This window comes from Lethenteron reissneri, chromosome 24 (genome assembly GCF_015708825.2).
Source record: "Lethenteron reissneri isolate LAM-NWPU_2019-01 chromosome 24, ASM1570882v1, whole genome shotgun sequence".
Lineage (NCBI taxonomy): Eukaryota > Metazoa > Chordata > Hyperoartia > Petromyzontiformes > Petromyzontidae > Lethenteron > Lethenteron reissneri.
The window spans coordinates 19,946,202-19,972,185 of NC_083802.1; the positions used below are offsets into that span (position 1 = coordinate 19,946,202).

At 56.2% G+C, this 25,984-nt stretch overlaps 2 protein-coding genes across 3 annotated transcripts; one reads left to right on the top strand and one right to left on the bottom strand.

Annotated features, from left to right (window-relative positions):
* The first annotated feature begins 410 nt into the window (after window positions 1–410).
* On the top strand, window positions 411–4,795 carry LOC133346780 (serine/arginine-rich splicing factor 3-like). Of its 2 annotated transcripts, XR_009755595.1 has the most exons (3): window positions 411–778; window positions 2,115–3,250; window positions 4,629–4,795. XR_009755595.1 is itself a non-coding variant. In XM_061558640.1 (2 exons), exons 1-2 carry the CDS (start codon window positions 480–482, stop codon window positions 2,512–2,514), a joined length of 699 nt encoding a protein of 232 aa, XP_061414624.1. In that variant the 5' UTR covers window positions 411–479; the 3' UTR covers window positions 2,515–3,987. The 2 variants fall into 2 exon arrangements, 1 of the variants encoding a protein (XP_061414624.1); XM_061558640.1 differs by lacking the exon at window positions 4,629–4,795 and having other exon boundaries at window positions 2,115–3,987.
* LOC133346779 (alpha-mannosidase 2x-like) lies at window positions 3,751–25,162 on the bottom strand. Its single transcript, XM_061558639.1, is given in 23 exon segments — window positions 3,751–5,276; window positions 6,100–6,210; window positions 6,661–6,879; window positions 8,665–8,798; window positions 9,548–9,689; window positions 9,981–10,114; window positions 10,305–10,419; window positions 10,737–10,859; window positions 11,258–11,497; window positions 11,883–11,954; window positions 11,956–12,049; window positions 12,338–12,405; window positions 12,549–12,672; window positions 12,949–13,134; window positions 13,466–13,686; window positions 14,466–14,643; window positions 14,766–14,952; window positions 17,007–17,180; window positions 17,653–17,780; window positions 18,865–19,036; window positions 19,291–19,435; window positions 21,389–21,670; window positions 24,599–25,162. Coding segments are annotated over 23 exon segments (3,540 nt in total). The 5' UTR covers window positions 24,737–25,162; the 3' UTR covers window positions 3,751–5,123.
* Between the last annotated feature and the right edge of the window lie 822 nt (window positions 25,163–25,984).

The window sequence follows — 25,984 nt, forward strand, 5'->3', positions numbered from 1 at the left end:
GCCAGCCACATGAGTGCGATTGTGGTCATGCCACCCAAACTATGGACCATATAGGAAACCTGTCTGCGCTCTTTCAACGGAGAATAGCAAAAACTTCGTTAACAATGCGGGGATTGATTTGGTTATTTGTGTTATTTTCGTTAACCATGTTATTGTTATTATCGTCGTTGTTGTGGTGATTTAAATCGCTGTGGGTGTGAATTCCTACCCTGGGGGCGCCTTCTCGCGTCTCGCCACCAGGTGGCGAACCGCGAGCGCCGCCCTCGGGGCGCTTTCATTTCACGCAGCTCGCGCACGGGGGCAGCCATTTCAGCGGCGAGCCGCGGCGGAGTGGGGGGCAGCGGCCTGGAGGGACGCGAGGGGGGCAGGCGAGGGGGGCAGCATCAGTGGGGGCGCACGCAACGGTAAGGGCAGCAGGAGGGGAGGCAGTGGCAAGGGGTAACCAGGCAGCAGCAGCAGAAGCAGCAGCAGCAGCAGCGATGTCGGCCCGCGACAACGGCCCGCTGGACTGCAAGGTGTACGTGGGGAACCTGGGCTCTGGGGCCACGGAGTACGACCTGGAGAAGGTGTTCAGCTACTACGGGCCGCTGCGCTCCGTGTGGGTGGCCCGCAACCCGCCCGGCTTCGCCTTCGTGCAGTTCGAGGACGCGCGCGACGCGCGGGACGCGTGCCGCGAGCTGGACGGGCGCCTCGTGTGCGGCTCCCGCGTGCGAGTCGAGATGTCGACGGGCGAGCGGCGGCAGAAGCGGGGCTGGAGCGCGCAGCCGCCGTGGAGCCGGTGCGAGACGGGCACGTGGAGAGATGTGGGGGGGGGGGGTAGTGGCTCGCGAGCATTCGACACTTCGCGTGGCCTCAACGTGCACCTGGCCTGGCACAGGCGACGTCACCGAGTGGCCAATGGCGGGGTATTGGGGTCGGTTGGCGCTACGAACCCGGCGACCCGAGTTCGATTCCCGCTCGTGGTCAGCATCGGTGACGATTGTCTGAACCGGTCCTGGGCCACTCCGTGGGTCGACTCTGCCTTAAGTGGAGTAGCTGGTGCGGTGTGTGAACGTCGCCACTGGGGAGACAAAGGCGTGCGGGTGTGGTGCTGGGGGATTAATAATAACAACAATACTCGCCATTCATCTCGAGCGAGAGGGCCTGGGGCGGCTCGCTTCACCGTCCCCGTGTGCCCCGGCTGATTGTGTGGGGGCGGTGATGGGTCATTAGGCTCATAATGGCCATGCTACACCAATGACAATGGCCATCCAGGTCCTGTGAGTGATACCGTTGGCTGGCCGTATTTAAACCAGATTATCGTGTGTATAAGAGTTGTTATTTTTAAGCTCCGTCACTTATAACTGCACAACATTTAACTAGGTTTTTTTGCCACGTCAGTTTCCTATATTCTACCTATTGGGATTGACATTTGGCGATTACTACGTCACGGTATACGAGGGGTGCCCTTTAACGCGCATGAGGATTTGAAGGGAATTATTTCCGATCTAGTTTTGTGATGCCGTCTTTCAGAGGCTATTATCCACCAATGTGACGTTACACAGCTATGTGAAAAAAATTCAAATGCCAAAATGGCATACAGCCGATAGCATAACTGGACTAATTGGGAAATATATATATTTTAAATGCGTAGAGGTGGCCTCCCTCTGTCGGTTAGAGAGTCCGAGTGCTCATAGTTAAGATTCCTACCCACGTGTGCTCGTGAAGTATCGGAACATGGCTTAGACTTCCCCAAGGCAATTCGGCCAAGATTGTCCACGCTTGTACCTGGGCTCAGCCCTGAGAAGAGGCGTCTGGGTGTGTGTGATGCTGACTCCAATGGCTTGTTTTCCTGTCAAGTCAATTGTCAGTGTTTACCTGTCAAGTGGGGTGTTGCGCAATTGTCGGTGAACCTGGGCCATTGGTGAGGAACCAAGTCCCTCCATAGGATAAGTTTTAACTTCTCCCATGCAGTATTAATTTTTCAACCTGGGAGGGCCAATGAGCGAGTCCATCCATGATCAGGATTTGAACTTGTATGATGGATGAGTTGTGTGCTCGAACCCAGTGCGAGTTTATATAACCTGGCTGAATCGCTGCAGTTTTCTATGTGCATGCGTGTGTGTGTACTCCAGGTCGGAGTACGGCTGGAAACGGAGCCCTTCTCCGCGGCGGAGCCCCAGACGCTCCATCTCCCCGAGACGCAGCCCACGGCGCTCTCCATCCCCACGGCGCAGCCTGCGCCAGTCCCCTTCTCCCCGCAGGAGCCTTCGAAAGTCCCCTTCTCCCCGCAGGAGCAGCAAGCGCTCCTCGTCGCCACGCCGCATCCCCCGCCGCTCGCCTTCGCCCAAGCGGTCTCGCAAGCTGAGCAGCGGCAGCCCCAAGGCGAGCGGGCGGCGTGCGAGCAAATCTCGCTCGCGCTCCGTCTCACCCCGGCCCAGGAAGGCGGCCGAGGCTTGGCACTCGCGCTCCCCGCCCACTAAGGTCGCCAACAGCAGCTCTGGCTCCCGCCGGCGTTCACGCAGCCCCAGCTAGAGCGGCCCGCTGGTCCTCGCTACCCGTCGTGCGCAGCACGGCCGCCCCCCCCCCCCCCACTCCCAGGGACGTGCGGGCCAACGGGAGTGGCCCGTAAGCATCGAGTGTTTGTGGTGACGAATCTGGGACGTTTTCAACTCTGTTTAACTGTAGGTAGCTGCTTGTTAGAAGCACGTGTCTTTCAGCAGATGGTTATTTATTCCCGATGTAGTTTGTTTTATTGTGATTGCAGTTACAAAAATAACTTGAATTTGAAAAAATTCCAAATCATAGTCTTCTACAAGGCCAGAGAAATGTTTCAGCCACCATGTTGGGTACGTGGGTTCCCGTCTGATCCGCCTGTATTAATCCCATCACTTATGTGGACCCATGACAGGTCATTAGTGAACACAGGTCGGCAAAAACAACGGGCAGACGGGGTCGTCACGACACATTTGGGGCGTGGAGCACTGGCATTGGATGCAAGATGAGAGTTGTGAGCTGTCAGCTTAACTTTAGTTTTTATGCATTGGCAACCATCCTGAAGGTGACAGCAATTGATGGTTGAATTGCGAGTGCGAGTTTCCAATCTGGGCTGTGACGTTTGTCTTCTTTTGTACCTTTGCACCCCGTGTCGAATGCCGGCAGAGAGCGAGCGTCTTCACTTCACTAAGCCCAGGCTGCCTCCGTCATCTGGTCGAGTCGTTTGGCAGAGTCCCGCGGAGTCTTGGTGGCATTAGTTTGTCATAACAGCTAGGTTTGTTTTCTTATCTCTCCATATACATTTTATGCATGGTGTTAAGGTGTAGGCGTCGCGTGTGCTGCTTTACCAGCTTTTCGGTTTTAGTTGGAGGAAAACGAAGGAAAGTATGGATGTAAATATGGCTTGCCGTTTTGCTTAATAAGCGGCAGTGCATATATCCGCAAACTACTGATTAAATCCTAAAAATTTTCATAAAAACAACGCATGGCATCCGTGGATACACGTGCAAAATAAATCAGCAGTTCCTTGCGTATAGCAGAAAAACTAGTTTAATCGCACGGTCATGTGGGGCTGGAAGAAACCCAATTTTCAGGTATTTGGATGTTCTGCGAATTCCGATATACAATTATGAATTATGATCAATTAATTTGCTTGGCTGTCATCTGGAGTGATAATACCCATTTGGCTCAACACCTGTAAAAAGGATTTTAGTTGCAGTTGATGAAAACCTTTTTTTCTGTAAAGGGCAAAGATTATGACCTATTTAGTGTTGCCATTTTAGTGTAAAACCTGGTTTAGCTGCGAAGCCATAGGAGCTCCGCTTTGATGCAAGTGTGACAATTCAATAAAATAGATCCATGACAGACAACTTGAAACTTCATTTTATTCTGCCGTTGAGCCTTGGCTACAAATGTCAGAAAAGTTAAATGGAAGAATTAAAAACATCTGGATAAATTGATGACATCACTCGTACGTCTACAATCGCTTAATAAACCACCTTTGCAACGTCAGAGCTGTGATTGTATTAATAAATTTCTACGCCGCCTTACGAGGAACACGCGATTCACATTAAATAGCTTTTAAATTAAATCATCCCCCTAAACATTCATTTCCTCAATACAGTGCTTGGACTGGAGCTGTTACACAAAAGCAAATAGTTTTCAATGATTGGATGCATTAAAACGCAGTGCACAAAGTGACGCTCGCGGTGCCTTGCCTCGCCGCCCCGAGCGTGACGGTGAACCGCGTCTGTCGGGTTTTCCTTGTGACTGCGGCACTCGGTGCGGTTGACTTTGGCGTAGGGGGATCTGTGACAGAAGCCCTCGCTGGGCCCTGAAGCGAGCGAGCGTTGACGGCTGGCAGCCATGCTAAACAGAACCACGGTTTGTGCGGCATAGTTGTCAGTAACCCTCGTTTGGTTGAGAAGTTGCTGTTTCTATTGCTGTTGTTTGACTTTAAAGGCCAGTTTGAATTTTACATGAGCAACGGTGGTTGTCGTACGGAGAGACCGATACCCTACATAGGATTGTGGAATTTCCGCGGCTGACTCAAGGACTGAAAACAGATGAGCAACAATTATTGTTCGTGTGAGCAAGGGACGAGTTTTTTTTGTTATTGTAAATCTACTGGCTGTGTTCCGTTATTTCGGCAGCCACGGTGCAGTTTGGCGCGTTCCAACCGGGAGGTGAAACTGCACCTTTCAACCTCCCGTGCTCAGCCCTCCCGTGCTCATCCACCCGCGCTCATCCACCCGCGCTCATCCACCCGCGCTCAGCTCCCTGTGCTCAGCTCCCTGTGCTCAGCTCTCCCGTGCTCAGCCGCCCGTGCTCAGCCGCTCGTGCTCAGCCGTTCGTGCTCAGCCATTCGCGTTCACCGTGGGTGACTCAACGGTGTCAGCCACATCCAGTGCCGTCCGCTCAAAGCAGTCGCGTCTCACCGGGAGCCGGAAAAACCACGCCGAGCGTGGGGGGGAGCCCAGTACATCTCGGGGCCCGATTATTCAACGTGGCCCCCTCTTCCCATCGGGTGGTGACGGAAAAGGCATCGCAGACATCCAGGCGACCAGCCACAGTCCCTGGTCTCCGAGGGCAACTCCGCCATTACGTTGGGGCGAGCGGGGGGAGGGAACGATCTGCGGCGCCGGTCGTCACACGTAGGAGACGCGGAAAGCGGCGATCTCCATGGGCGCCAGCTCCACCCGGCTGGCGTTGGGGCCGGCCGGCTGCGAGTGCAGCAGGGTGAGGCTGCTGGGGGTCACGCTGCGCAACCTCAGCTTCCGGAAGAGGTCACCCAGCGAGAGCTGCGGAAGCGAGTGGTGACGTTAGGCAAATGTTACATTTCGCTCGCTCATGCAGGCAGAGCTTTGTCACCACTGCAGCAAGGGGTGCTTCAGGTGGGGTGGTGGAGACCGGTGTACTTTGTAAAACGCGACTTTGCATTTAAGTGGAAACCTTTACTGAGCGAAAGCCCACTGTGAAAACCAGTCTGGCATGGGAGACCTGGAGTACACAGAACTTGCCCAGCATTGCTAACGATGACTGGGGCAAGATATCTCGGCATTAATGTCGATCAAAGCGTCTCCCTTAAACAAGCACAGGGTGGTGCACGCCTCCATTAGTAGTTCTAAGATCGTTGCGGAAATTCTGCATTCCCCATGACGGGCTAGTCTTCAGGGAAAGACCACTGTTGATGGCAATGGCATTACTTATGTCCACGAAATCCTCAGTCTATAGACTCGAGACGGGGCCTGAAATTTAGATGTTTGGCCCATTTCGTACCCAGAGTGCCTTGATATTTTATAATTAAAGAAATAAAAATCTATAAAGAATCTTCTAAATGCAAAGCAGGAACAACCAGTTTCATCAAATAATGTAGGGAAAATAAAACAGCAGAGCCTAGGCAGTGACCGAACACAAGTAAAAGTAAATCATGAAAAGAAAATAGGGTTACATCGGTTAAAATATTAGTACCAAATCCCCACCATCTGGGCAGACATCAATTTCTGTCATGTCAGGATGAACATTTGGCATTTAAAAACCGTAAATCTGCACAGATAGGCGAGCACACTACTTGCTGCCCTCGGATCTGCATAGCAACGTGCCATCGTGGGCCGAGCGGCGTACCTTGCCCCCCGTGGTGGAGCAGTTAAACCCCCCCAGCCCCGCACTTGGAAAGCCGCAGTCGAACCCCTTCCTGTGCAGCAGGAGGGCGGCCTCGCCCGGGGAGCCGACTCCCTGGGGGGAGGGGAGGAAGAAGGAAGCAGCACGGCCAGCAGCACATGACCCTCGCTCACCCCTAGTTCTCTCACATGGATCTGACACACATGGTTTTTTAATATTGTGCTCGCACATCCAATGCACTCTGACCAACTGATACTGTCATGCCTGGCTCTTTTACACCTGTATTTCAAAAACCTCCTTGTCACACCTCATGCCTAGTGTTGACAGCACGTTTTCACACACCTGATGCTCTCTCACCTGGAGCTCCGTGGGTCTCGCACCTGGTTCTCACACCTGGGTTTCACCTAGCGCTTTCACACCTAGGTGTTCACACTCGTAGTTCTCTCTCACCTGGCTGCTTCATTAGGTGCTTTCACACCTGGCTCGGACGCGGTGATATTCGCACAGCCGGTTCTCATGCACCCGCTCTCCGTGCCACTCGGCACTCGCAAATACATTCCGTACCGGTGCCTCCATCATGCGGAGGTTGAGCAGGTGGAGGTCGCAGGGCACTGGCGTCCCCAGCACGTGGAAGGAGGGCAGCAGCTGCGGCGGCTCGGCGAGCGGGGACAGCCGCTGCTCGACCCCTACCAGCACGAACGGTGGGTGGTTCAGAGTGGCGGAGGCCACGTGGCCCAGCAGGGACGGAAATCCCAGCGCGGCAGCCTTCGTCGCATCCCATTTCTGCACACAGGTCAGGAGGTGATGGGTCAGGAGACGAGAGGTCAACGAGGAGGAATCGGAGCAGGACTGGAGTTGCATGGGGCAGGAAGTTGGGTGGATTCGCAGGTCGATGATGAAGCCCCTGACTTAAAGCTTTCGTGACTGCAGGAATTCATATTCTTTGGGTCTTTCGGTAAAGTCACGGAGATAGGTTCAAAGATAATAACGAAACTACGACTTTCAATCGCAACACAAGCGTTCGTCATCAGGAAGAAAAAAAAAGAGGGAGACAACTGTTGTCCTCTTTTGTTATTTGTTTTATTCTCCGTGAACCTATCTACGTGACTTTACCGAAAGACCGAAAGAAGATGAAGCCCCTATTTGCTGAAAACGTTCAGGCTTCTTGTACTGATCTGGCTTATTTCGTTAAAGCCGTACACACCCATTCTTTTTTTTCAGCCAAAGCTAGCAGCCATGTTTAATATGTCCCAGTTACCGTGGTTCCGATTCCCTTTCTGCAATGTTTTGTGAGCACGGCATCTTGAGAATAATGAATCTGACCGGCAATGCATTTCGCTGTACGACCGAAGGATTACACTTTTTTGCAGGAAAATTTAGGCTTCCCATTTTTTTGTGCTCAAGTCTGTAGTGCCAGATGTTTTTGTAGAAGACGTACATTCACGCTCAACGGCAGGGAAAGCTGCTCGACACCAAGTGTCGTGCGTCATTCAACAAATTTGTCTCGGCTGGAATACTCACACTTAGTCCACTTAATTTTGGTTTTTATGAGCAATTATTCTTTACAGGTCAAAGAAGGTCAACTCGACACTTGAGTACTCCATTTAATCATGCACGAGTTATATACGGTAAGTCCTCGCTTGACACGTGGTGTTCACACAAGGCGTTTTCACTTTGCACAACGGGGTACGCGCCCCGTTGGAAGGCAGAGCGTGTGCCATAACGGGGTACACGTGCCGCTATAACGTGGAGGGTGCGCCCATTACAACATGGAGCATGCGCCATTGTAACGGGGTACGCGTCCCATTATAACGTGGGTTCAAAGCGATCGACAAACTACTTTCTTGAGCTGTAAAGCTGAACGGTACGATACAGTACACGGAATGATACAGTACACGGAATGATACAGCTTAACGTAGCACTTTTCAGGAATGCAGCACATCAGGAGAGAGTCCTTGCCTATAAACATGGAGCAAAACTGACTGCTGATGTGACGATGGCTGTCAAAACCACTCTTGAGTTTTGTTTGTCCTGACTCACTGCTGCTGAAGTTGCGCACTTTTACACCAATGGTGTGTAAGAAAGGTTTCTTATTTGGAGCAACATATGTGAAGGAGACATTGCTTATCTCTTGTTTAATCGTCGGTGGCTTAAACCTGGGAGAAAAAAGGGTTCTAAGAGTTCCGTGTGACGTGACTCGGTTAAAACACAATCTTGGAAAACACTTTTCAACCAAGCTCAAAGCGTTAACGCAGGAGCTCTGTCCATCTGTGTTTACCTGTAATGGGCAGGGGAGGGGGGACAATAATTATCCTGAAGATGATCCTAGATGAATTAAACGCGAGTGTAAAGTTGTGTTGCTTTTATGGCCTCGCCATAGAGAAATAAACAGCCACGTTGATCAAATCTGTCATCCGTGTAACAAATAAAATAAACTCAAACTCATATGGTGGCCACGGCCATCCCTAGCAGGGCCGCATTCCGAGTCTCATGTCGTGTCGTCCTACGAGGATGGGTTGCTGCTTTCGTGCCAGGCGCGAGCGCCGCCGCCGTCACCGCGGCTCGTACCGTGCCGTCCGGCGAGCGAGTCTCCAGGAGCAGCCGGAAGCGGCTGAGGCTGCGTCTGTTGTCCTTGAGGCCCTGACCCAGGCCGCGGTTGTCGTCCTGTATCAAGCGCCGGTCCAGCATCACCTCGAGCTGCCCTGCACGTGCACAAGCGCAGCCGCCCACTGACGCCCCTGCAACTCGAGAGTGTGTGTGTGCGCACACACGGCGGCCAACACACCCACTCCAGCCCTCTAGACAACACCAGCCGCCATTCACCACTAGGTGGCGGTGACATCACCACAGCGCTTGTGCGAGGCCAGGTGCACTCCAAGGCCACTTGAAGCAGGGGTCCCCAACCCCCGGGCCACGTACCGGTACCGGTCCGTGGCCTGTTAGGAACCGGGCCGCACAGCAGCAGGAGGTGAGCGGTGAGTCCGCGCGTGGCCCGCCCCCACTGTGTTATTTACCACTTACGTCCGCGCCTCTTTCCCGCACTGCGCACTTGTCTCAGTTTTGGTGACCCAACAAGCTCTTAACCCCTAGCCAACATGAGTAAAAAGCAAACGTCGCTGGAGAGCTTCTTTGAAAATGGGGGAAGAGACCCAATGATGAACCCCCCTCCCCCCCCCCCGGTCCGTGAAAAAATTGTCTTCCACGAAACCGGTCCCTGGTGTCAAAAAGGTTGGGGACCGCTGACTTGAAGTGTTAACACACCTGCTAACACACCTGCTAACAGTCGCACGAAGACAAATATCCCCCGTATCGCCTTAACAGACTGTTGAGGTAAGTGCTTGCACACACCCACACACGTGTTCAACACAATCCCAGCAACATCGCCCGCCAGCAGCCTCGTGAGGCTCTTGCCGCACCACATCCGCGGGGCTCGTTTGGCGCCCGCGCTCACCATCGGCCAGGCTGGCCACACCGCCGGCCTGCGCAGTGAGCAGGCTGAGCCGCGAGCGCGCGTCCTGCACCAGGGCCATCGTCGCCACCGGGTAGAAGTTGGCCTGCAGCGGCAGCTTCTTCCAAAACCTCCGCGGCTGCATCTGCGGGGCGGGGGAGCGGTGTCCCAGTGGTTAGCGGAATTGCACTGCGAACCCAGTGACCCGAGTTTGAGTCCTGACGAGGGTTAATATCGATGCCCTGGGCTTGCCCCTCTACCAATCCACCACGGACCAGCGTGGTAAAGTATAGTCAACTCCCATCGAGGTGTGTAGTTTGACCAGCAGTGGATTTACAAAATGGTACTATGTGTCTATGTGTGCACATCTGTTTTCACCTCGACTATCCATGTGCTTTGTTTTTACTGTACGTGTGCGAGTGTGCGCTGGTGGGACCTGGAAGCCGTTGAGGTCGGTCTGAAAGTTTCCGCCGCTCTCCACGTCGCTGGAGACCCGCATGCTGAGCTCGCGGTTGTTCTGGTCCCGCAGGTCCACCACGTTGGAGACCTCCAGCGACAATCCCTCAACGCCTTGTCACGTGCACACACACGACGTGCGTGGCAAATACACATCCCGCATGATGTACCCACGCGATAAACACAATGTACACAATGTTTAACCGTTAAATGTACAACATTGACCCGCTCCAAGAACACTCCAAACACGATAACCATGACGCACACAGAGAGGGGGGGGGGTAACAGGGTGTCTGTGCGGCACCTGGCAGGTTGTAGAGGCGCACGCTGTGCTGCACGTGCGGGTAGATGCACGTCACCTCCGACACGAGGGGGCCCCGCGTCACCCGCACCACCGGCCTCTCCGCCGACTCGTATGGCTGCACAGGGCGCGCCGGACAAACAAACGGTAACGTTTGAAAAGAAACCAATGGCCTCTGCTTTACTTAATAAAGCGTCACTGAGTCTCAAGACTGATCATGAGGGTGGCAGTGAGTTGAGATGTTGGCCAACGCGACTCTTGTCTGGCGGAGCAGACATGACAAGTTCAGGCGAGGTTCACACGCGAGTCATGCACACCGTGAACAGGGATGGTAACATGCACGATGTTAACCACCACCATGCCATCTTTATAAACGCAGCTTTGCGCGTGAAGACGAGAGAGGGAATCGATGTTTTATCGGAGGCTGTGACGGACCTTGCCTTCCCCGTCGGGCAGAAAGAGATAGGCGCCGCTCTTGTCCTTGCTCCGCCGGGTGCCGTACCACAGCAGGTCGAGTCGTAGCAGGCGCGGCTCGCCACCCGCCTTGAGTCGCACCCACTGTCGAGGCACGGCAACAGCACGCACGACGCGACCACCGATATGCGTAGGAGCGCTTAGCGCTCGTACGCACCGACAATCGCACCCACGACGCGACCACCGATATGAGCGCCGACAACCACAGGTGGCCACAGAGGAGGACACGGCTAATTTCGGTCGCACCCACAGGATGAGAATCACCGCTGTCGCGCGCTGACCGATTGCAAACACTCATCGCAAGCTGTAACACAACAGCAACAAGCCCTCAACACAACCACCAGCACGTGGCAGTGCGCACCAACATCTCAGACATCCGCCACTCGCTCGATTCCGCATATGGCACAGAAGCAAAGAGGTCGGACTCGAGTTGCATCCCTCTACGATCACCGGGCGTGCCGCACGCACGGAGATAGACTTACGCGCAGCATCCCCGTGCGGCCCGAGAAACCAGCCTCCACGCTCGCCGTCTCCACCGAGAACTGCGTCGTAGGGGGCGGCAGCAGTGACAGGGGCAGCAGAGGCTGCGTGCGGGGGGGCACGGGCCCCCCTCCGGGGAGGTACAGCGTGGTGTCAGACCGCACGGCAGGCACGGGCGGAGCCTCCAGCGTCAGGCGGTAGACGGCCAGGCCCAGCGCCGGCACGCGCGCCAAGAACTGCAGCTGGGGTGGGCAGAGTGGCCTTCGGTTAGCGGACGGTGAGGCAGCGGATGGGCGGTGAGCAAGCAGAGAAGGTGCAGCAAACGAGGATTTCCTTGAGCAATGTGAGCACCTGCAGTACGCCCCGCGTGAGGACTATCCACACCTGGGTGGACGATAAAAGCGAACTCGCTCGTGCAGAGCGACGTACGAACGCAGAAAATCACGAATGATGGAGACCCACGCACGCACATTCGGCCCCGGGTGAGGTTAGTGGAGGGGACACCGGTGCCTGGAACCCACACAAACCCTCAGCCCATCGACATCCCGAACCCACTGGAACTGGGCCCAGTGAAGACCCTCGACCCATCAACCCCTGGAATCCCCAAACTGCGGCTCCCCTGGGCACCTGGAAGGCGCGCGCAGACATCCCCGTGCTGCTGCTCCACAGGGGGTCGACCTGGGCCAGGACGCCGGAGCCTGTCGTGCGCGAGCACGTTCGCGAGCGGCGAGTCGACGCGCACGCTAACCACGCACACGCGCTCCCACTCCAGCGCGTTGTGCACCACCAGCGACCTGCAGGGGAGGTGGGGGGGGGCACGAGCCGCTCAAGACTCCGCTCAGCCGATGAGCCTTGTGAGACAGATGCGGGCGCGACGCGCGGCCTCAATGCGAGTGCGGCACGTGGGTCACACTGTCCTGTACACTGTCCTGTGCGCTGTCCTGTGCAGCGAAGACTGGGCCGCTCTCGTGAAGCGAGCCGCCCATCGCAACCGCCGTCGCTCCTCACGGCTACGAGAATAAAACGAGCTCCACAGGCCGCGTGCTCTACACCCTCTCTGTGTCCCACGCGTGGAGCCGCACCTTGGCGCCGACGTCAGCTTAATGACGGCCTTGTTGGGCAGCGAGTCGTAATCCACGACGTTTTCCTCCTGCGGAGAGAGCGAGGGAAACGCAAATGAGTCGGCCACCGGAACATTTCGACAAACGTGACCGCGGGGCGTAATGCTTCTTCTTGTGCGAGTGCGGTGACGGCGAGCGGCCGCAGGAGTGGTAACAGCAAGAGGAGACTCGCGAGGAGGAAGAAGAAGGAGGGCTGGGAGGGGGCGGAGGCGGCGGAGCGCCCGGGCTCGGCGAGCAGCAGCACGAGCGCCGCGTCCACGAGCACGCGCTGCAGGTCGGCGAGCGCGCGCATCAGCCTGCCCCAAGTGGGAGGGGGGGGGGTGCAGGGGAGAGAGAAATCCACACAAGCAGATAGAGGCCGAGACCACGGCGGTGGCGACAGCAGCAGGAAGCCGGTGAGACTGGGCGACAACGGAGGCGTACGAAGGGCTTCATTGCACACCACATCCATACACTTGTCGTTATGGACCCGGCTACTCATCGTGTTCCGTATTCCAGTCTACCAACGACCCGGAAAATATTCGGTGAGAAGTTAAGCCCCGGACGAACGTATGTGCGCGTGCGGGCGCTACCTGGCGGCGTAGTCGGACACGACGAGCTCGCGCGACGTGCCGGTGATGGCATCGTGGTGCTGGAAGAGCGCGAGGTTGCGCCGTGCGCCCTCCAACCGGGCAAAGCACTCGCGCGCGGGAAGCAGCGGCGTGACGCCACGCCGAGACGCGTGCCACGACGCCAGCGAGAACAGCAGCTCCGCCGCCCTGAATCACACGCGGCACACGACCATCGCCCGTGTCGCCTAAACGGGCTGTTGGTGCTGTTAGGGAGCACCTATAAAGGCCGACACGACGCACGTGGCCGGCACCACGCCCAGGCGCCTTGGCTCCTCATTGCTGATGTTTACGCACCGCACCAGGCGCTGATTTAAGTCGTCCTAGGGGAAGACCCGAACCGGTTGGTTCTGATATTCGTTGCCGGGTTCGTAGCACGGTGTGCTAATCGCTACGCTGCTGCACGCACACCCCATCAACAAAGGAATGCGGGGACACACGCACCGACACACCGGGGCCCCTCTACGCGTGCGTTCTTCACCTGAGGTGAGCCTCAAGGCGCCGGTCCAGGTGCTTGAAAAACGGCCGCGACGTGAAGTAGCCGCTCCAGTAGTGGTCTTCGCGGTCGGCGTACGTGAAGAAGTCGCCGCCCAGCACGGGCAGCGTTGGCGGGGGCGGCGGCGGCGGGGAGATGGAAGTGTTCCCGGCGACCTCCCAAACCCCCAGCGCCTTGAAGTAATCGGAGAGCGTCCCGAATTGAGCCTGCACAACAAAAACAAACGCGATGAGTCAGAGGCGCAGGGGGGTCAGGGGTCAGGGCCATAGCAGATCGGGCGCACGACAATGTTTAGTGGCGTGGCAGCCGCTTCTGAGACAACCCTCTTCACGAGCACAGAGACACGAGTCTCTGGGTGCCGCTCTTCCTCTGCCTGTGACCGACCGCCTCTTCATAATAATCACAATAAATGTGCCCACTGTTGCCATACACTTCTTGAGGTGTGGTCACATTTAGGCCCTCTATTAATCAACATCAGAGGTCAGAGCACTGAGCTGGCTCCGCTGAGATCCTGAGTTTGAATCCAGGCAGCTGCTGCCTGTGAGTAATCCAGGTTCTCAAGTGTAACCACTTTATGGTCTCAGTCGATCACATAATTTGGATAAACTCCAGCTCCAAATGTTTTTTATATCGGCTTTAATGTCACGCGATGAACCTCACTCATATACAGAACGAGTGCGAAGTGCTGCCCTCTACTGCGCGTGAACCAGAGGTCACTTGAAGGGATCTCAGAGGTCGCTCTGTGATATCCGCTTTGTGTGGGTCGTTCTCCTATATGAAGGGTTGGGCTGCTCGAAAAGGACTCCTCGGCTCAGGGCACCGGTAGATAATATTTGGGGAAAATGATGTTGTAGATTTACTAATTATCATAAATCAACATTGTACCATGAACTGCCATTACAGCATTCATCGGCCTATCAGGAGTGACACAGCGATGATGTATGCGCCTGGGTGCGTCGGTCCGTGCATCCGTACGTGCGCTCACCCTTGCGTGCAGCTCGGGGTGGGAGTTAATGTAGTCGAAGAGCTGCTGGTAGTTGTGGAATTGCTGCTCCCACTCATGCGCCGTTTCGAAGCGGAAGTCGTCGCCCAGCTGCACCAGCACGGCGCCGCCACGGAACAGCGAGGCCTTCTTACGGTACTGGTCGAGCAGCAGGTTCGCCCTGAACGCACACACATGCACACACGCACACGGAGAGTCAAACACACGGGGAGTCATAGACACACACGGGAAGTCAGACACACACGGGGAGTCACACGCACACAGAGAGTCGCACACACACACCTCTCGGCCACGTTGTCCGCCGTGATGGCTCGTGGAGCAAGCTTCCAGGGGCAGTTGACGCGGCTGCCTGGGAGGCGCTTGAAGTCGAACTGGCAGCAGACCTTGGGGTCGGGGCCGCACGTGTGCGGCACGTCGTAGCTGTAGAAGGGCATCATGTGGCACAGGATGTCCGTGCTCGTGCCCACGTCTGTGGCACAGGCAAGAGGCAACCGCGGAACGGGGGTTATTTTCGGCTGAGTCTACCTAGGCGAGGCCCCACTCACTCACAAGTCACTCGCCCACTTTCTATGTATGTTGAACTTCTTTGGCAGCGTACATCGTCAACCGTGCTAGTTGGAGGTGCGTCGGAAGGACAACTAAACACAAAAGGTAGTTCTGCAGATCACAACAAATGTACAAACTGACCTGCTCTCTTCCTCATCCGCTCGCTCACCACACGACCGGTCACCTCACCTCTCGTTCTGCTTCTTTCCTCGCAGCACTGCTACCAATGTGGAATTCCCTCCTCAAATCATCATTATCTCTCTCCTTCCAAGCTCTCACAATGATAACCTCGCTCAATTCAAGACATGTGTTTGACACTCATCTCTACTGTGCAGCATCTTTGATCGTCATCCTGTGTTGCTGGCCGTTTGACGTTGCTTTGGGCCTTTGGGCCTGTGCTGCACACCAGGGTTAACTCACGACGCCCACGCACGCACGGTAAAGACCTCTTCAACGCGTGCGGGATGATCAGATTATGATTACGAGCCGAGTACGGAGAGGTTAGCGTGATGGATTACGTTGCATATTTTATTTTTAATCATTATCTCACCGTCTTCGGTTACTTCCAATGTTTTTCTACAATTACATTATCATATTTATTCAGTTGCCGAGTTTCCTGTGTGCATAATGAATGCGATTCATGAATAACTTAAAACCCCCCCGACGGTGAACAAACAACACGCTGGGAGCTGGCGCGGCGCGTACAGACGCACGCTCGCTCGAGCTCACGATCGTTTGGTTTCACTGCAGGGGGAGAGGGCAGGGACTTGAGAGACCGAGAAAGCCTCTTTATTTCTATTAAACAATGTCTCCCAGCACAGTAGGCTGCGAAGGTCCAACCGTCAAGGGGGCCAGCAACAAACAGCACCGTGATCAAAGGTGTAATTAATGAAGAGTGCAGTAACGCATCTCTTGAATCGAGCACGATGTTTCTTGTAAGAGGTTGGGGGGGGGAGGAGACGATGGGAGGAGGGAACTCCTCAGTGGGGCTGTGCGAGGGAAGAAGCGGAGAGTGCGGTGACCTGTGGTGTGGTGAGTGGGTAGGGGAGTGGGTGAGTTATTGACTGGATTTTCGTGTGTGGCGGTTGAACGCGGTGTAGTGGATGAGATAAAACAGTGTCTGGTACGAACCTAGTCAATACCAAATGGGTGCTACGGTGCCGAGATGTTAACTACCTCGCCTGGTATACAGGAGGTCGTGGGTTCGATCTCGACCCTGACGTCTGAGTTTGCATATTCTCCTCGTGGTCACGTGGATTTTTATCCGGGTCTTCCACATTTATAAATGGATGTAAAGGTTTTAGGGTTAGATTGCGTAAGTATAAATGTTGTGTCATAACCCTCCACCACCCGACACAGCTAATTAGTAAGGTATTTGTCACATAAACAAACGCCAATTAGTTACTATTTCAGGCCACCGACGTGTTGGAGAGTGATTACATCCAGCATCATCGGGCGATTTGCCAGAATAGTGGTAAATCGCCACTCGTGGCAGATCGCCACTATTCTAGAAAAACCCAAAAACCTTTATTATGAATAATATAAGCCTGCGTGTTAAACGTACGTTGAGAGTATTTGGCTGTCATAAATTTCCACATGATGAGCCACTTCGTTGAGCTATTATTTGTAGGCAGGTCGCTTCTGAAAAAGAACGATATAGCTTGGTGGGCCTTACCTGCTAAAATAAAAAGAGTAATATGAAATAGTACTCGTCAACATGGATGAAGGAATCAATGTGTGAAGTTAATTTGCAAGAGTGCCTTGCGCAACAAAGCATGTGCTCGCACACGACACAGCGTGCACGTGTGTAACAAAGCACGCGTGACGCAGCGAGCGTGACGCAGCGAGCGTGATGCAGCGAGCGTGACGCAGCGAGCGTGACGCAGCGGCGCGTGACGCAGCGCGCGTGACGCAGCGCGCGTGACGCAGCGCGCGTGACGCAGCGCGCGTGACGCAGTGAGCGGGCACGGCGCGCACCCCAGTCCTGGCGCCACATGAACTCGAGGCTGCGCTCGTGGGCCAGGTGGCGCTTGACGGCGTAGTGCACGCGCTGGATCAGCATGGCCTGCAGCCCCGCTCGCCGCAGCACGTAGGCCATCGTCGGGGAGTGGCCAAACGGGTCAATGGCCCAGCCGCTCCGGGGACGCACACCTAGAACACGTGCACACACAAAGACAAAGATCCTCCCTATAGCCTGAACAGAATGTTGGATCGAGTGCTGTTAGCGAACAACTATGAAGGCCCGCCGCATGTGTACACCCTTACGTGCACAGGCACGTAAAGACACCTTAGCGCTCTGAATAATAATCATCATTTATCAAGCAAAGCCTTGCCGAGTCATTAACAATGACCCCGGCACAATCCGCCAATCCCGGTGTTGGATTACGGGCGTGTGCCACCGCGACCTCTCCATCGTTCTTTGCCGCCAAACTCTCGGCTTCGTGCCTGCCGCATGTCTCGCGTGTCGTACAAGTTACACGTCATCCCGGCTCGACCTCCAACCCCAACGCCACGCAGGCTGAGCCCACGTCGGTCAATGTTGCTGCTGGCGCTGGGCGAATCCCCGGGGAGACCGGTCCCCTCCGGCAACGGCGCTCACGGCTCCCCCCCCACCGCCACTCACCCAGCGTCTTGTGCAGCCACTGGTGACCCTCGATCATCTGGTCAATGATGGCGAAGTAGTGAGTGTTGGCTTCATCCGTCATCACCCACCCGCCCGTCACGAACTCGAGCTGGCCGCGCTCCACCAACCTGCGAGGGGCGCGAGGCGCTCGGTGTTTTATCAATTTCAGCAACGGGCGATTAATTCGATTATATTAACGTCAGACGCGCGCCTCGGTCCTGCCCCCGAGCAGTGTTGCTCCTCCGGTGCCGCGGCGCCCGCGGCGGAATACTAAGCAGCGCAACGCACGTCGCCGGCGGTTTATGAGCGGAGGAGGGGGCGTGCCCGCGCTAATCACTCTTGAGGCTCGCTCACACTCATCAAACACACTTAGCGCACACTTGTTACGGCACTTGTGAGGACGGCTCTCCGAGTGCGCATTCAATTCCCACCGTTGTGACGAGCGTTTTCAGCTGCCAATTATGCAAGCGGTGGCTGGCTGTGCCCTGTGCCATCGCAACCCCTCCTCCTCCCTCCTCCTCGTGTCCCGCGCCGCGTCGCTTCACTCCGGGCTCATTAATGCCGGATGGGTCCACGGAGACGCCACCTCTCATTTTCAGCCGTGCTCGTCTCCCGAGGGGCACGAGAGCTCTCGTTTCCGAGTCATTTTGTCGCGGGGTAATTTTCACGTTCGGCAAATTTCGTGCAGCGGCGCGATTGTGTCGTTTGGTTTTTTTGTCTCCTTCAAGCGATCACCGCCGACACGCTTATTTTCACATCCCCGTTTAAATTGAGGCGACAGATTTGTGAGCGAGCGTCATCGCTCTTGCGATTAGGGTTTATGCAACCGTGTGCACTATCGATGCGGTTCACAAGATTGTTGTGTAAACGCTGCCCAGCTGATTGAACACGCCTGTTGGTATTTACCAACAGTCACTTACCTGTCCTGCATTGGGAAGTGAAAAATAAACAACAATTACACACCTCGTGGCTACAGTTGTCGCATTGATTTGTTTCTTCACAGATGGAACAACGGACATACGGACGGATTAAAAAGAAAAGCTTACAGACAGAGACGGGCAGACTGACTTACAAACAGCTTACGAACGGACTGATGATAAGACAGATAAACCAGATAGACACACTCGCACACGGGTGGGATGAAGAACAGAGGGACAGGCAGGTGTATGCACACACGGCGAGCGAGGGATGCCCGCGGTACCCGGAGCTCACCTGCGGACACTGTGCCTCCGCTGCGAGTCGGCAGCGTCCCACCACTTGGCAAAGAAGGAGACCTCGGCCCAGACAAAGGAGCGGCGCCGGTCCTCCAACAGCTTGGTCACCATGTGGTTGAGGATGTGCTGCGTCTGGTCCACGTAGTACTTGTCGAAGGTCTTGAGCCAACCTGCACAGACAACGCCACGAGGCCGCTCGGCCTTCTCGTCGCCTCGCTCTAACCCCCACCCCGCCGGGGCCTGCTCGCAACACCCCCGGTCGGGCTCCACTCGGCGGGCGGTCGCTCCTTTTCCTCTGCTGACTCTACTGCCCGGGACTCCCTGCCTGCGCTCACCTTCAGTTATTCGAGTCGAGGATCTGTGTAACACGCGCGTGTCTTTATGTCCGCGTGCGCGGGCTCACTCCCGACTCCCGACCTCTGACCTGGATCGTTGTGGGAGTGCGGCACGACGATGATCTGCAGGGGCCGCTGCTCCCAGGCGCCGACATCGTAGGTGATGTCGAAGCCCTGCCTCCACACGCCCCCGTCGGGGTTATCGAACGGCAGGAGCCTGTAAACATCCAGCATCTGTCGGGGAGCACAGGGGAGCGGGCGGGATGCGAGCGGGGGATTTAATTCGGACAGGAAGAGCGGCGCGATCTTAAACAACACGCTGCGGAAACCCGGGGCAGGGAGGCTGAAGGATGGGCTGCGGAGAGCCAGGGCCGGGCCAGGATGGGTGGCCCTGTCGGATCACCGATTGACAGCGAGACAATTTCTGACCCTGCCGGGGAAAGGAAGAGCTGATTTTTGTTCTGCTTTGCAAATTCGTTGGCGGGGATTTTAAGCGCCGTCGATAGGGCACAGGCGGGCGTGCAGCTCGCAGCACCGCGTCCCATTATCGGAGACGTTAGTCAGAGCATCGAGCGCATTCTCCCTGACAGACATGGTTCTATAACGAGCCGCTTTACAGGCGATCGCAAATCATTTTAAACGCCGCGCCTGACGCGGCTCGGCACGCCCCCTGCCGGTCGTCCGCTCCGCGGCCAATCTCCGCCTCGCGAGCTCCGTACTACCCAGCCGAGAGAAAACATCAATTTCGGGGAAGTGTTTTTGTGCAGTCGGGCAGAACCGCATTTAGACCATCGGAGTCTCTGCGCGTAAACCACCTCCCCGAGGGTGAGGATGTAATGTTTTCTCTCCGTGGCCGCTAAAGGCACCGAGCCAAACTGATCTGGAATTGCTCGGCGCCCTCGTGCCGGTAATTGGCTCCTCTTTCGAATTACTTTTTTTTTATCACAATTATTTCGCGATCAGCGCCACCATTGGAGCGACGCCGTCGTGCGGCGAGGACGTTTCACGACGCCGCGGACCATCGAGCCGCTCGACACCGCCGCGTGTCGATGATCGACCCCGGAAGACGACTTCCCCAGACGACTCCCAGCAGTCACTTCCCATAGCCCCTTAAATATGATTGCAATTCGAGTAATGTGCGCTGCAAGTCATCACGCGAAACCCTGACCTCCCCATGACCCTCGTGACCTCGCGTTACCATTGCTTCGCTGTGCACCATGGCCCGGTTATCGTGGGCGGTGGCAACAGCCATAACACCATTCATCTGTCATTATTCCACCACTGTGTAAGAAAAAAAACTCTACTCATACATCAATAACGCTGTGGCCTTGACTATAAAGGGTATATAATAGGTAACGTTTCAGGCAAAAAGGTTATAATAGGCGATGCTGCAGGCGAGACAGTGTTTCTACCTCTCTGGCTCCTCTGTACACTGTCGCTTGTCAACGCCACACCGGGAAGCATGCCCTGCACACACTGTTGGTCGTACGGTTGGCTAGGTATGGTGCAAAAGAAGTTAAACATACATACATACTTAAAGTCAAACGTTATGATATTTTAGTCCTCAGAGCTGGACCAAGCGGCACAGTGTTCTGAGTGGATTCTTGGTGCAGGTGTTGCTGATTAGGCGGAGGATCATCCACCCGCTACACTGGAGAGCCCAGTTCAGTCACTGGTGGCTGCAACCGAGGTTCACACCCACAGTCTCAGCAAGCCCATCATGATAATTATTGTTTATTTACCCAGGAAAGGGCCCAAAAACCTACTTTTCCGGAGGGTTCTGCTCCATTGGGATGTTTGGGAAATTTCCGGTTGCATTGTGTGCCGTTCTTTAGCGATGGGAGGAAACTGGCAAACCTGGAGGAAACCCATGGGCCCTGGTGCATTTCTACTGCCTGCACACTCGCTAGCCACGCCACTGTTTCAGTGTCCACCTTTGTTTTTCATCGCGCCATTACTTGGAACACCCTTTTTTTTTAGTTGTCCTTCCCCCGCAGCTCCGATTAAAGACGGTAGACATACATACCCTGAAACAAACAAGGAAAAAGACAAGTGTCCATCTTTGACTGCCCGAGCGTTCGTTTGCCACTCGAAATCTCACTTTGGGCAGGGGCAGCCTGGCCGGCGATCGCCTATCAACGGCGCGCGCCTCAAGCGAGTCGGGGGCGGAGGGGGGCGACGGCTGACCTGCACGTCCCGCCCCGTCGTCTGCGAGGCCTCGGAGGAAAATCTGCAGTCGCCGTCGGCAACGGAGACGGAGGCCGGGAAGGGGAAGGCCCAAGAGGGCAGCAGCCACGTGCCATTGGGGAGCCTCGCGGGGCCCGGCCAAGGGGCCGGGGGGGGGCTCGGGGCCGGGCGGCCCACGTCCAGCTCGAGCACGGAGTGGCGCAGGTTGCTGATGATGTGGTGGTTCTCCTCCAGCAGCTCCTCCAGCTGCTCCATCTTGCTGTGCAGCACCGACAGCTGTCCCTGTGGGCCGGCGAGAGGCGGTCGGTCGGCAGAATCGCGAGGCCCCGCTTCACCGTGCCACAACTGGCTTTTCTCCGAACGCGCTTTTAGCGCCTATTAGACCGACAGACTGCCGTGTTACTGCGTTAGTGTGCGAGTTGCTGCTCACGATCGGCAGGGCGGCATGACTCCCATCATGCGTTGCATGCATATCATGTGATCACCACATTGCACGTACAATGCTCTCAGCCTTGACCAGACCACCAGTGTAAGAGCTAAATGTGTGGCGCTATAGTAGATTGTTTGTTGCCAGCCTACGTAGATTTCCCTACTGAGGTGCCTTTCCTCATCATTGACAGAAAGTGTTCGATATGAGTTATTAAAGTGAGTGTTGTTATGTTGGTATGTGTTACTCGTTGGTGTCGAATCTTTATGCTGGTGTTGAGTGTTGTTGCGTCGGTGTGGAGTGTTGTTGTGGTGGTGTTTGACCGCATTGGCAGCAGTTGTTACAGACGAGCCCCTCACCGACCGTGCTGCCGGGAGAAATAAGTTGCCAAATTAAGCGTCGCAAGCGAAGAAGGAGGTGGCAGGCGATTCGCGGCGTGCCGTGGCGAGGCCCCCACCTCCCCACCTCGTCCACGCGCCTAAGCGAGCGCTTAATGCATCACGGGCGACCTTTGACACTCACCGGCCAATTACAGGGGGGCCACAATTACCCCACCAGCCCAATCACCAGCCACAGGCGACGCACGCCTGCTGCAGGGGCAGCCACATTATCGGCCCGCGTGCCCCCCACCCCACTACCCGCTCCTACAGCGTTTACTTACCGCTGGGATTACACCCACGGCAAGATCAGAGTACTCCCCACTCCCCCACTGCCACCCCGGGCCCGACTGGAGAGCGCGTCTTGAGCTCACGTTGTTGGGCAGCGACTTCACCTCCTCGTGAAGCTGAACCACGGCTGACGCGTGGCGCCGGGTGGTAACGTAACGCGCGGCAAACATCCATCTCAACGTGTGAACGATCGGAGCGGGCTCGTCGATGACGCGTCACCAAAACAAGGAGGCAACGCACAACGATTAAAGCCACGACCCCAATTATGCCACGCGCAAACAAAAGCGGAGACCTGGGATATCGGGCGCTGCTGCTGTTTGTTCATAGGAAATTGTCAATTGTGGGGTTTTTAGCGAGGCCCGTGTCACGCAAGGGCCCGCGATTGTGATGGACGACGTCGCAGGACGTGTGAAGCCAGATAACGAGCAGATGGTGGGCACATTTGGTAAACTCTCCGCATAAATCACCGGCCATTAGCAGTAATCAGTTTAAACTCAAGCTGCCAAGTGCCTGCAAATTGGCCGCATTGCGAGGCCACCAACACCCAAGATTCCATCCCCTCTGTCGACCGCACGGCTGGGCCAGCACCTCTCCACACCGTGTGCGTCGAGGCAGTCACCACGCCGATCAGTGCGACTTGGTGAAGGAGGAGAGTACAAGTGCAGCGGCATCGACTTACAACGATGGATTTATCTGCAGGCTCAAGCCTGCTTAGCTGCAGAGATCATAGATGATAAAATTACTCGGAATGATAAGACATCATATTTATACACACGTAGAAATGGCAAATGAAATATCCCTAACATGCCACCAAACCAACACTCTATGAGATCACGTCTATAAAGTGGCAACTCCATGCCATGTCATGCAGCTCCACTCTGCCACGCTCCACCACTATTCAGCACACGTCATGCCACACCATGTCACTTCACCCCATGTCATAAACCTCGATGCCACTTCGCTGCACACCATGCGATACTTACAACTATGCCACCTATGTCACTGCACGCCACTGACTCTCGGCGTTACGCCACCCGATGTCACACCGTGCCAGGCAACCCCAATAAGCTCCATGCAACATAACTCCACGCCAAACCACATTACAGACAATGTCAACCCAGGCCCCTCTGTTCCACCCTACTCCGCTGACAGCCCGTGCCACTCCGCTGAGAGCCCGTGCCACTCCACTAACAGCCCACTGAGAGTCCTGCACAGAGGCTGCCCTGAGAGCCCTGAGAGCCCGTGCCACTCCACTCATCTGACAGTCCCTGCCACTTCACTCTGGTGAGAGCCCTGCCACTCATGACAGCCATACCACTCCACTACACTGAGAGTCCTTACCTCTAACAGCCCATGCCACGCCACTGAGAGCCGGTGCCACTCCACTACACTGAGAGCCCTTACCACTCCTCGGATAGCCCGTGCCACGCCACTGAGAGCCGGTGCCACTCCACTCAGAGCCTGTGCCACTCCACTGACAGCCCGTGCCACTCCACTCAGAGCCCGTGCCACTCCACTGACAACCCGTGCCACTCCACTCCACTGACAACCAGTGCCACTCCACTCCACTGACAGCCCGTGCCACTCCACTGACAACCCGTGCCACGCCACTCCACTGACAGCCCGTGCCATTCCACTGATAACCCGTGCCACTCCACTCAGAGCCCGTGCCACTCCACTCCACTGACAACCCGTGCCACTCCACTCCCACTGACAGCCCGTGCCACTCCACTCAGAGCCCATGCCACTCCACTGACAACCCGTGCCACTCCACTCCACTGACAACCCGTGCCACTCCACTCCACTGACAGCCCGTGCCACTCCACTGACAACCCATGCCACTCCACTCCATCGACAACCTGTGCCACTCCACTCCACTGACAGTCCGTGCCACTCCACTGACAACCCATGCCACTCCACTCCATCGACAGCCCGTGCCACTCCACTCCACTGACAGCCCGTGCCACTCCACTTAGAGCCCGTGCCACTCCACCCAGAGCCCGTGCCACTCCACCCAGAGCCCGTGCCACTCCACTGACAACCCGTGCCACTCCACTCCACTGACAGCCCGTGCCACTCCACCCAGAGCCCGTGCCACGCCGCACCGCGCCGCACCCTGGGCAGGTCGTCGCGGCGCGAGTCGTGGCGCCGCTGGTAGTCGAACTGCACGCGGTCGAGCATCACGTAGAGGGAGAAGACGGCCACGCAGAAGATGGCCGCGCCGCACACGGTCACCTGCTTGCGGGGCCGCATGGCCACCCAGGGGCCTCGGGCTCCCTCCCCGGGGGAGTGAGGTGGGAGCAAGGGGAGTGGGGGAGGAGAGTGAGGGGGGAGCAAGGGGGGTGAGGGAGGAGAGTGAGGGGGGAGCAAGGGGAGTGAGGGAGGAGAGTGAGAGGGGAGCAAGGGGGTGAGGGAGTGAGGGAGGTGGGAGCAAGGGGGGTGAGGGAGTGAGGGAGGTGGGAGCAAGGGGGGTGAGTGAGGGGGGAGTAAGGGGAACGGGACGGGAGTAAGAGGAGGGGCAGTGAGGTGGGAGTAGGGGGCAGCGATGGGAGTTGGTTGAGGGCAGGGGGGTTGAGAGGAAGTGAGAGGAGCAGGGAGGAGCGAGACTGAGAAGTTGGAGGAAAGAGAGAAATTAAGGTAGAATAGAGAAGAGGTGGGATTCGTCGATTCGAGGAAGAGGAGTGATCATAAGAGTTTGGAAGAATCGGCCAAAGAGGTGTTTTAATGGGATGACAGTCAGGAGGAATTCCGAGGACGATGAAGAGGAAGGCGGGGATGGAGGAAGAGGAGAAATCGGTATCGGCAGGAGGATGTTGGGAGAAGAGATGGATGCTGATCACAGACAAGCAGGATGACGAGGAGCGGTGACAGGAGACGACTTGTTAATGTTTAACAGGGGGCCGATGGGGTCAGACGATGATGGTCATGCTAAAACAGCAGGTGATTGTGCATATGACTGAACGGTAGTAGGTGGATGATGAGGATGATAGGGACGGGTGGATTATGATGGAGGAACAGCAGGTGGACGATGATGACTGCACGGTAGTATGTGAATGACGATTGGGACGGGTGAATGATGATCACGACAAAGACAGAGCAGCAGATGTGTGATGATGCTCGACGAGCAGGTGGATGATGATGATGACGACAGAGAGGGGTGAGTAACGAGATGATGATGATGCTGCTGCTGATGATGATGCTGCAGATCTGAGCAGCAGTAGCAGCAGCAAGGCGGAGGCGCCCGCTGCCCGCGCCTCTGCGTGAGCGGCGCGACGACTCTGGAGCCCGCGGGGTCTCGCTCAGCAGCTCGGGGGGCGCCTCGCCGCGCGTCCCCTCGGGGACCCCCTCGCCGGGGTCTCCATCACGCCCCCGGGGGTCACGGCGGCGGCGGCCTGGGGGGGGAGGGGGGTGGGCGGGGGCGATCGCCGCTCGCTCCAAGCGCTGCCGGCTCGAGGCTTCCGAATCCGGCAGCCGTCTTCCGGAAGAGGAAGTTCCCACTCG